This window comes from Anopheles cruzii, chromosome 3, assembly GCF_943734635.1.
Source record: "Anopheles cruzii chromosome 3, idAnoCruzAS_RS32_06, whole genome shotgun sequence".
Lineage (NCBI taxonomy): Eukaryota > Metazoa > Arthropoda > Insecta > Diptera > Culicidae > Anopheles > Anopheles cruzii.
This window is the reverse complement of record NC_069145.1, coordinates 12834687-12846356: the sequence shown is the minus strand read 5'-3', so window position 1 is coordinate 12846356 and position 11670 is coordinate 12834687. Positions and strand designations below refer to the sequence as shown.

The window sequence follows — 11670 nt, the reverse complement described above, 5'->3', positions numbered from 1 at the left end:
AGTTTGCTGAGCTGTAGTCGTAGATCTTTTTCGTCGGTTTTTCTATTGTGATTGTGTGGTTTATGTTGAAAATTACTGGTTCATGGTCGGATGAGAGTTCGGCTATTGTGATAGGTGTTGACATTTCATGATTTCCGTTTGTGATGGTTAGGTCTATTGTCGATGGTGAGAATCTATTGCACTTGGGGAAATGTGTGGGTGTCTGTGCGTGGTGGATGGCGAAGTTTCCTCTTTGACTCAACTCAAACAGGATCCTGCCTGCCCCATTTGACGTTTTACAGTGCCACATTCGATGTCGGGCGTTCAGGTCGCCGCAGATGAAGTAGCTTTTGTTGCTTTTCGTCAGTTTTCTTATGTCGTTTTTGTATTTTTCGAGGTCCTTATTTCCTCCCGGGTGGTATACTGATGTGATATTGATGTTTCCTTTTTTTGTGATAACCGAGATTCCGATAGATTCTATTTTTTCTAATTTGAGGTCGTGAAGAATATTGTGTTTGATGTTTCGCCGCACCAGGATAGCTACTCCACCTTTGCTGCCATCATTTCTGTCTTTTCTATGTATGTTATAGCCGGGGATTGTAAGTTTGATTTCAGGTTTGAGGTAAGTTTCGGCTATTGCCATTATGTCAATTTTATTGCTTTCTAGGAAGTGGATTATTTCAAGTTTTTTATTTGAAATACTGTTTGCATTCCAGTGGCAAATTTTGAGTGAATTTGATTTATCCATTGAAACAATATTTCTGGATGACTTGGAAAATCACTGTGATTTGTTGTTCTTTGCTATTACAGTTTCTCATGAGTGAGAAGGTATCAGTTATTATGTTTGTTATTTCGTCTGCTGAAAATAGATTTGGCCCTTGATTGGCCCACTGTGCGGATCTGTTTGTATATGTCGAGTTTTTTGGAACTGCCGCTTGTTCACTTGGTAGATGTGGGTGAGACGGCAGGGATGGGAAGTTGGTTTCGTCGAGCTTAGGAGCGGGACGATAGATTGTAGGCGTTGGTGTGCGTTGTGGACGCGCAGGGCACTTATAATAGTTGGCGGTGTGACCGCCGTTACAGTTTGCACACTTTAACAAGTGTTCGGGAATTCTGCCTTTTTCTTCCACCGTTTTTTCGGCGTGTGGGCAATCGTCTGCTTTGTGTGCCCCTGCACATTTCAGGCACTTCGGCTGTGTGTAACAGTTATTGGCTCCGTGGCCGTACTTGAGGCAATTTCTGCACATCATTGGTGTGCCGTTTGTGTGGTAGTGGTTCCATCTTACTTTGCAGTATCGGATCGCGTGGATCAGTTTTAAATTCCCGAGCGTTACCGTGCCCACGGGGAAGTGTAATAAAAATGTGGCCTGATCATCGTACCTCTTGTTTCTGATGTTTAGCTTTTTGATTTCGCTTGGGTAGACCTCCTTTTCGTTTAACGAGGTTTTTAGTTCCTCGATGTCGCAGTCGGCCACACCGCTCAGTACTATTTTTGTTGTCCTACTCTCGGGTAGCTGAAAAGTGTAAAATTGCACTTTGCGCGCGTGTAGGGCCTGCACCACCTTGTTGAAGTCGTGTGTCGTGGTTACTTGTACCTGAATTCCCTTTCTGGTGACATTTGTCATGTATTTGATGACTCCTGCGGCTATTAATTTGCTGTGCACATCTCCTACCGATGTGCCCGTTACGTATATCGGTGGAGTTTTTTTAGATTCTGTTTGTGGCGGAGTGGAGTTTTTCTGCTCGTGTTTGGAAATATTCTCCCTTGGTATTTGCAGATCGCCGCTGTCATCCATTGGGAGAGCTTCGAAAATATTTTCGCTAGCCACCGGCTCGCGGCTTCTCTTACTTTCACTGCGCAGCCCGCTCTCTATCGGCCGTTTCAGTTTGCTTGTTGGAGCCATTTTTTTTCCGGTAGCCGGCCCCTGGCTAGCACTGTCACTGTGTCTAACTCTTTGCTTTTGTTCACTATCACACCTGGATGGAGACGAGCAACAACCGCTCCCGACGGTGGTTTGTTCGAGACTGATGAACGGAACTGCTACTGCTGACGACCTGCTAATGACACCGCTAAAGATCGACACGTGATCAGCTCGCGGCTCAGCCGCTCGACAGCCCGGGACAGCTAAACGCGGGGCATCAACGCAACGGCCATCCATCTGCCCCGACCGGACCATGCACGGGTCCGCGCGTTTCGTTTCCCCATCGAGTAGACCGACTGTGATTTGCATACAAAATGCAGAAGTCGCCCGTCAAGAGAGTCGCTACCGGTCTTCAGCTGGCCGGTCCAAAATGTACGGCCGGCAGCTCCGTCACGGCTAGGAGTAATAGGCCTGACCCGACTCATTAACCCTCTATGATCCGGTGCGGTACAATTCAATTACAGTGTGTCGAGACACGATCCCGCTGGGTGGGTGCGCTGGGTCGTTAGCAGAGTTACTAGTAGCCCCGCATTTGGCCGGCCCGTGGACCCAAGGAGCGTACGACGCTCTGTAATTTGGATTATGCCATCGAAGCGCTCGCACTGGCATTGCACAAGGAAGAAGAACTCGCAGAACTCGTCCGCGTGGCCAGCGTAATCGAAGACGCGATACTTCCACCAGCCTTGGTCGATTGCTAAACACGCCAAGTAATGTCGTCCGCCTGGCCGCCCGAGATTGCGTTCCGATTGCGCGAGGCGTTTCCAATTTGATAATAGGGGATGCGCAAAGGTGCACATTAAGCGTCGTCGTGTTGCATTGGCGCTGGCGTTGATCTCTGCGTTCCTCCTCGTCCTCGTCGCCGTCGTCCGCGACTGGCATGGGAAGGAGGTCACTAAAGGGTGGTATTATTTATGTTGGTTTTGTCTGCCTAATTGCTCCGCCGCCATTCCGATCCAATCGGTTCAATGGTTCGTTCGAAGGCGGCCCGAAGCGCACTTGGCGCTCCCTCCCGAGCACTTGCGGAATATTGATGAGCCGAGCGAAGGGCCGGGATCGCTAAACGCTAATAAATATCCATTTCTGAGCGGGGTCGAAAAGTGACTCCAGAAACTCAGAAGTCCGATAGCAAATCTGTTCCGCCCGATGACGGATGACGTAACCGTTACCGTTGCCTTAATTAATTATGCAGAACGCTTTTCCACCGTGCAGACGCCCGCCGATCGATCGATCTGTCTGCCCCGCCGAGCCCTGCGCCAACTGTTGGCCCTGCTCCGTGCAGTGAATATTTGAGCACGAATTACGGAGGAGGACGCATAAAATGAGCGCTTTTTTCTATCGCTCTCGAATTCTGCCAGGAATCGGCTCGGTTCTGACCGGTGGTTTGGGTAAAAAGCTAGAACTGGATGAATGGATGGTCAGATGAAAGTTTCATCATCCATCGTAATCAACCATCCATCAGTCAGTCAGTCAGTCAGCCCGAGTGACATAGTTGAACGGAACTGACACCGGTGTTAATTTGATATTCTGTGAAGTTTCCAGTTTTACAAAAATTAGGTCAATTAGTAGGACCGTTTGGGAATTGCGTTGTTGTTTTAAAACACGCTGGAAGTGGAGCATTGCATTCGGTCAAGTTAGTAGCATAATAGTAGCATAGTTAGTAGGGTGATAATGATCCGGTTTCCGGTTGTTTCTGTCCGACGCATAATTAAATGAACGTTTCCACGATTTATCACTCCTGACTCGCATCCTGCTCACGATGCGTTCAATCATTTCGATCAGCACAACCATGCGAACAAATCGATCGAATAAAAAATTGCCATCCTATGAAATTGTTGATGGCAAACGGAATAGATAAAAACGGCATCGCACCGCAAATCGTACCACAAACTTCGTTTCGCTCTGGCCGCGGTGTGCCTGAGCAAACAAAGTCATAATAAAATGCACTGCACCGTTCAATGGTTGGAAGCTAAAATATTTGCTCTCCCCGTTGCGGGAGCTGAAAAAACAAATAAATATGCAATTTAATTTGTGAACCGAGAACCGAACCCAATAAACAGCGCCAACCGAATGCACTTTACGCGCACATCACGCCACGCAACAATGGCACGAATTATTGAGCGCCGGCGGCATTTGAGTTGCGGACCGCCCGGGAAATATTTAACCAAAGCGCAGTCAAATCGGCCAACTTCAAACGCTTTTCCCCCCGGGGGGAGGGATGCGTCGATTGACAACAGTAAATAATGCACCGGAATCGGGCTCTGCATCAAGCTTCCGGTTGCACCGAACGGGAAAAAAACCAAACCCCACCGCGTGGCCCGCGTGCAACTTTAACGCTGACTCAATTAACTCGTCCTGCGCGGATCGTCCCCAAGCTGGTTTTGGGTGCGTTTTTCATCGAACTCAGATAATTTTTCCAACCTGAAACATTTTGTACCGCAAAACCGGCACGATATCAAAGCCTTCGCCTGGATGGCTAACCGCCTTGGGTAGGGGGAACGGGAAAAAATAGTTCTTCCGTCAACGGTTATGCTGTTCTGGGGAGCTTTACAGGCGCCGCAAAATGAGCCGCTGCCGGACCGATTCCTTCTTATTCAACTGTTTCTACTGCTCCTGGGCGGACGCCGCGTTGGGTGGAGTGACGAAGCTTCTGTTGACGAGCGTTTGATTGTCCGTTTGGCGTCGTTAGTTGTTTCACTGGTTTATTGTCTCCGCCTATCATATCTGTCCGTGGCGTGCACGATGTTGACAGTGGCAGCATAAGAAAAAAAAATGAACGCACCACAACAAAGGGCTGGTCCTTAGCAACCGTCGGTGTAAGTTTTCTAACAATGCTGTCGCAAATCTGTGCCTCCTTTGTTCGCCGCCTCTAAATTGAACTAATCTAAGGATGTAGCTCTGCTGTGGGGACGAAACAAGAAACGTGGAAACTTATTATTGTGGAAATAGTTTATTTAGTTTTTACCGGCTTTATTGGGTTTTTTTCTCCGCCTGAAGGTTAGCTTGAAATTGGATTTAGATAGAGATTCAACCGATAAAGCTTACGGTTTGAATGTATTGTGTGCTGAGGTGAAACCAACGACCATTTTCTGACAAACTGCTGGGAATAGCACATGTTGTTACACCAGTTTTAAGATTTCAAGATCAGAAAACGAGCTTTCTCTGCTATTGAAAATGCAATCAACCTACAACTTTATTCCTTTTTATACTTGTTCTTAACGCACCAAGCACTTAAAATTGTAACCCTAACCGTAAGTATATTAATCTTAAGCCAATAATAACTTTAAATATGTTTTTAAATATATATCATACCCGCAGAACACGTCAGGATTGCTTCAGTGGGCCTTGGTTAATTAAAATATACTCAAAGTTTTGTTCTGCGGAGCTCCTCCATAGTGTTTGTTACTAAATACTTTCCATCCGCCATGAAACTTGGAGCCTCTGTTGGAGCTCCAGCGTAAAGCAAATTTTATAAAGTTTCACGAAGCAAGCGAAAACCAACCACCGGAAATTTATTAAAAGGCACAAGCAAACCGCAAAAAATGGCTGAACACATTTTCGTGCATAGTTCAATAGTTTTTCCCGTGTTTACGGTGCTGAAGCTCTAGTACCTGTGCGAAGGACGCGCGGAACTGCTTCCACAAGCTTTCCAGACCGCCGTAATCTCTTCTCAGAAGCTAGCCGGGCGCCTGAAAAACTGTTTCGCTTATTACTTTCGAAGTGCGGATCGCACGAAACAAAATTTCCTGCCAGTTCGGTCATCGTTCGACGCCGCGGGTTCAATATTCCTGCCAGTGGCGACCCACTTCCGGGGAGCTCGGGGAAATTTCATCAACCGTTCGACACCTCGCACGCGTCACGAACGTGGCACAATGGGCCAGGACACAGACGCCGGTGCAGCACCAAGCAATGGATGGCAATCACGACACGCCGTTTGGTGCAATATTTGACGAACAGTGGCCCATGCATCCTGCACGAGCACCCGGCGGCCGTCATCGTAAGGGCTAATGGCAATCATAATAATCGTCCCGACAACAATAACGTACGTCAACATCGACCCCCTTTGGTAGCCCCGAGGCAACCCTTCGAGGCGACCCTGAAGGACAACGCCAGCCTAACCCCGATCGTCGTAAGGCCGCCGTGCTCGAGCTCCACCGATAGGATGTGGGAATTTACGTTGACTTTCCATCGGCGGCGGTCTCGCGCACGTGCAGCGTGCGCAACGGAAGATTGCACTTTGCGCCCTCACGTCCCACTGGCGCCCGTAATGGCAGCAAAATTCAATCAAACGGTCGTTCGAACGACGCGGATGAATGCGAGGACGACAATGGTAATTGGATTCTTACGTTCACTCGCTCGCTCGCTCGCCAAGATGTTCGCTTAGCAGCCGTTCGCAAGCTAATTGAAGGCTCGTCTCGTAAGGACCACACTCCGGTCTCGGTGAAGCGCGATCCTACATGCACCGGATCGAATGTCTTGCGTCTAATAATATCTCGTTGATACGGGCCGATGGGTTTTAGTGGCTGCTTGAGGTGCGTTTGGTGGTTACCGCCAACCGAGAGTGGGCTGAGACCGCCCAAAGGGGTTGAGCATAATTGATACCATATCGTAATATCATCGAACTGCACACGAAGCCCGCGCGAAACGAGAGCACATCATTACAACGGTTTAACCAATTAGTGCCGAAGCGCTGCTGAAAGGACGAAGGATGGCAGAATTCAACGGAACGGTGCGCAGGACTTGACTAGCGACAATATCAATATTCGCAAAGCTTTACGAAGAAAACATAGAACCAATTTGCCCAATTTTTTTCATTTTAATCTTCATAAAATGTTAGGAAACGATGCGATTTAATCGGTAAAACTCGGCTAGGGGCTCGTTTCATATGAGACAACGCAACGAAGCACACACTTTAAAAACAATTGTTGGATTTAAATTAGGTTTGTTAACCAATTCAATAATGGTATTCGAACATGGAGAAACTATGTTCGTTAAACTGAAACAAAGTGTTTCAGCCTCGGACATCACACAATTAATTAATTTGCTCTGTAAAAGCCCGCAATCACAACTCATAATACGGCGAACCGTTCTGGCTCTGGTTCAGACAAATCGGGTCGCCGGATTCGTTAGATTATGTTATTGCAACCGGTATCGAACACCGCAGAGGGCAACAAATACCGAAAATAACCCCCACAACTCATAACCCCAACGTACGGTCGGATCGTACGAACCTTTGTTTCGAGCCGGAGATCGGCCAAACCAACTCGGGAATCGGCTTCTGTCTTTGCTGCCAGCAATGGCCGACCATAAATCTCCATTCTTGTGCACGCGAAATGGGAAGTGCACCGCCAGTGGGCGAATGGCCATTCCCTGGCCCCCGCACTCATCGAGAGCTTTATGCCGCTGGGGGGAAATATTTCCGCGTCCAGGAAAAGGCTACAACGGCCACGGGAACTATCAACACATCGTAGACCCTTGGCGTTGGCTGCGAAAGTTATGCTCGGGTCGACGCGAAAGAAGTACGCGATCGTGCGCGCATGTTTATTTGCGAGCAGCGAAAACAAAATGACGCGCCAGACTCTTGCGCGAATTCGGGGGAGTTGCGAATTCGTGGGTCGCGGGCCACCATTTTCCTCCGCCGCTGTCTGTGTGTGATTTGAGATCGTGAAGTTGCGCAGCCCGTCCGGGGAAGATAAATTCAACCGCTAATGAAGATGAATAGTGCGATACGATACGATTACCGGCGCTTACATCGGGTCTCCGGCCAAAACCAACGGACCGCTCGATATGATCCGGTCTGTCTAGCGGATTCCGTGGCCCGGCGGGTTAGAGGAATAAACGTGACTGATGGGGACGGGACGGGAGGCGGCACTGAGCGAGCCACCAATTGACGGTGGCCAACATAACGAGCCGCAGGAAAAACAACGGAGTATCGAACTTTCTTTCCGCTGCACACTTAATCATCGTCCATTCGCCGGAGCAAAGGATTGCGCTGCCTTCGGCCGTCACTGGGATGCGATGCACAATGAACCATAATAGGCAAATCTGTCAACGCCAAACGATTCGGTGGACGGCCGATGAAAGTGCTGATTATGTTGGCCCGCTCGCAAGGGTCGCCCTACCCTTTGCGTAACCCATGTGCCTGTATCTTACGCGAAAACCAAAAAACCGCACACCAGCAGGAAATGCGGCTGCGGTCGGGTGAAAAGGGTTTGTCCTTTCGGTGCACGAGTTCACGAGCTGGCTTGTGATCGCTTGGTTTCTCGCTGCAGCGAAGTGGCACAAGTGGTTACATCAGGCCATCAGGCGCGCTTTCCCGGGTCGGGTCCTTCGGCAGGCGCAACAACAACCGATTCGCGTTTGCCGGATGATGGATGACGAATCATGTTGTTTGCCCGAGCACAGGTTGCACGTTGACGGCGAAGACGCAACCCGGCGAGATGCAACATGCAGCAAGTGCACAATTATGCAATTGCACGCTATGGTCCCAACCGTCCACCACAATGGCATTCAAATTGATTGCTCACCTCGGCTTAGGTCCACAGAAACGTTACGCGGCGGAGTGACTACTTATCACGGCGGTGACACGAATCGATCGATCGGCCTGTGGGTCCGTCCGTCTATCTTATGCAACGAAGTGCGAAATCGATAGCATCGTTAGGGTCCAGGCGCTAAATCCATTCGGCACACAAAGAAACGAAACACAAAACAGCATCTCAAACGGAAAACTGCAACTGAATTGCTTCAAGTAAACCAATTATTTTTCTCTAAACATAGATAATATTCTAAGACAATCCCCGAGGTTCGTGAAAGTTGCCATTGGACGGTTTTCGAATGCACTTTCCCATGCTCACCGGGTGCATCGAGAGCAAGAAAGTGCGGACACAGACCGCCCCCGGAACGGATGCAGTGGCGAAGCTCAGAAGACTCTGCACAAGATCGCGTGAACGAAATGCCATTAGGGCCGGCCGGGCTGTGCCGGTATGGTACGCAAGCGATTCGATAAGCTCTGATTACCGGCCCTAGCTTCGGTTTGGCGTGAGTAGTGGAAAATTATCGGCCACAGCAGTGATTTCTCCAACGTTGGGGCGGGTGAAAATGACTTCGCACCTCGTAAGCGCAGCATCATGCTGGCAATAATCACCGGTCGCTAACGAGCACCTGTGAAAATGCGTGGCCAGTCACAGCCTTGTGTCACGCGCCCGAAGGACTGCGGGCACTGCGAGAGCATAATCGCATAATTGATAAGTCGCTTCGGCTGCTGCACGGTGGCCAGGCAGGCGGAACGATGCCACAGCCGGGAACCATCAGCAGCATACTTATGCAAGGCAACAAGGGCGCACCTGCCCGGACGTACGAAAGACGCCGCCGTAGAAGGAAATCTTCTGCTCAGCGCGAAAGCGAAAAGGTCAGCAAACGCCTCGGCGCTGATTTCATTATCGTCGGTGGTCGCGGGGCCGGCATGTTGTGTGCACATGGCACAGCGCAGGTGACATTTTACCTTTTTCCGAGGGAAAACGGACAAAATCGAGCGACGAGCGCTCGGTCTCGCAGTTCCGCAAGCCCCAGCCCATCTAATGCCACCGCAAAGGGCCCGAAACGGCCGTAAAAAGGTTAATTTCATGCTCTTTCATGCAGGCGCGCCTGAGACGCAACGGAAAAATGGGACGCCGCCATGTAAAATGTACACTATTGAGCGCCATCGTTGCCGCCTTCGGCAACGCTATCATTTTGCTATCAGCTTTCGAATGAGCCACTGACAAGGCCCATATCGCGGGACTCGGAACTAATGTATTCAGTAAGAATTTCATCACACAACACGTCATTTTGTGATAAACTTATTATTGAAAGTTTGTTTATTACTTTATTCCATGCTCCTTGTTTGTTTTTCATTCTCTTTTATATATATTCTGTTATTTATTGCCTCATTTCTTCATTTATTTAATCATTTGTTAATTGTCATCTATTACTAACTAGTATCAGGCGTTATTTTGAATTGAAATATGTAGCTCCTCCTGAAAGCTTCACCGATACTCAATCGTTTAATATCCTTTAATAAGTTGTTACAGATTGCCTTTATTAAACACTCCGACGGCCGACGTTCGAATGTGAAGTGTGATTAAATCAACCGGACAGGGCCACTTCACTTGCCGCGGTACTTCAGACACCGTTTGAAGTAGTTGAAATTCTCCTCCATTTCACTTTTCGCCACTCCTTTACGAAACATTTAACACACGGCGCTCGACAGTCGGCACCGAGATTGGAAATGGAGGCAAAAGTTCAACCGTACTCAACCGTACCGGACCGTGAGGCTCGAAATAGAGGAGGCGCCCGGGGCGCAAGATACATTACCCACCCGTCAGTTTGAAGTGGTTCGCTCTGTCGGGATGAATACTGCTACTGTGTGAAGTTTGGACTGATAATGGTCTGAAATTGTAGCCCACAAACGATCCCAATCGATGTGCCATCGCGATCGAACGGGAAAGTGTCGAAACTGCGTGGCGTCCATCGAAAGGCAACGATTATTGGCGTTCGGGGTGCCGATCCCAACCCGGGGATGTTCTCACTCGCGGTCGCCCAAGTGCTCCGTTGCGATTGTTTCGTTTGACACAATACGTGCGCGGCTCACGGTGCGATCGATTGACCTTCTTCCCGGCGCGTGAAGAGGTGCGTGAAGTGCCCTCGGCCCTCCAGAGAACCTTTCAACGGCACGAATCTTACATAAACACTTCGGTGTGCGGCCACAAACCATTGTGGTGCCGGCGCCATTTATGGGCGCTTCAGATCGACGGACCATCTATTTTGGCACCGATCTGGACCGAACCGAAACCGATGCCGCCGCCAGTCCGCTGCAAGGTCTTTCGCTACACTGTCTCGGGCTCGCAGAACAATATTTGGATTCAATCGATTCGAGGACCACAGGCAGCAACAGAAGAAAAGGTTGATTGAATTCCAAAAACTAGCCCCATTCGATCGTGAAGATCACCGCTCGAGTGACGTGCGATGCTGCCAGTTCCAATTCCACAGGTGGCGCAATTGGCCGTTGGATCACGCCTTCGCTCCCCAGACCCTTATCTGTATTCCGTTTGCTAGATTTAAGATTCCCCGGCAGCCAGCCAGCCAACCACCAACGTCAACTGCGTAGTCTGCTACCAAGCCCGCCAGGCTGTAAAGTTTCCAAACTAACGATTGGATAATTTTCCCATGTCAATTAGGTTTTCCTTTTCTAATTAATTGCGCACGTCTGGTGCACACGCAAAACTGCACCCGTTGCAGTAGCACGCGCGTTATAAAGTCTTACCTGCGTGTTCCGTCTTCACCTGCCGAAGCCACAGCGCTAGTCCCCACCCCCCGCGGATGAGGTGCCATCAAGAGAATGGCTGTGAACGGAGAATGGCTTTGGCGGGCTGGGAAGAATGTCGCGGTTCTAGCGCGGGCTGCACAATCGTCGTGCAGCGACGTGCAGCAATGACTTTGGTGCGTTGTTTCAGGTTGATTATGATTCTAGCCCGGGGGAACGGCGCGCAAAGTACCGATGGGGTTACCCCTCATGTCCCGCCCATCCAAACGACTTGGCAAAACGGTGCCTTGCGCTTGGCACTTTCGAGCGATAAAGTAGAATGAAAATTACACTCTATTTGCTTAAGTTCCTCCTCTTAGCGCTCCCACGAGAACGGGATTTTCTACGGCTTGGAAGACGGTCCAAGAAAACTGTTCAGTATGGCGTCAGTATGATAATTGCAAACTCCATCCGATTACGTACCTGAGGGCA

General features: G+C 49.4%; 1 protein-coding gene across 1 annotated transcript in view; it reads right to left on the bottom strand.

Annotated features, from left to right (window-relative positions):
- Positions 1 to 11613: 11613 nt before the first annotated feature.
- The window catches only part of LOC128269866 (glycylpeptide N-tetradecanoyltransferase), a 2063-nt gene continuing 2006 nt past the window's right edge, over positions 11614 to 11670 (bottom strand). Inside the window, exon 3 of the mRNA XM_053007271.1 lies at positions 11614 to 11661. Coding sequence (XP_052863231.1) covers positions 11614 to 11661 — 48 coding nt within the window. The remainder of the gene's footprint in view (positions 11662 to 11670) is intronic.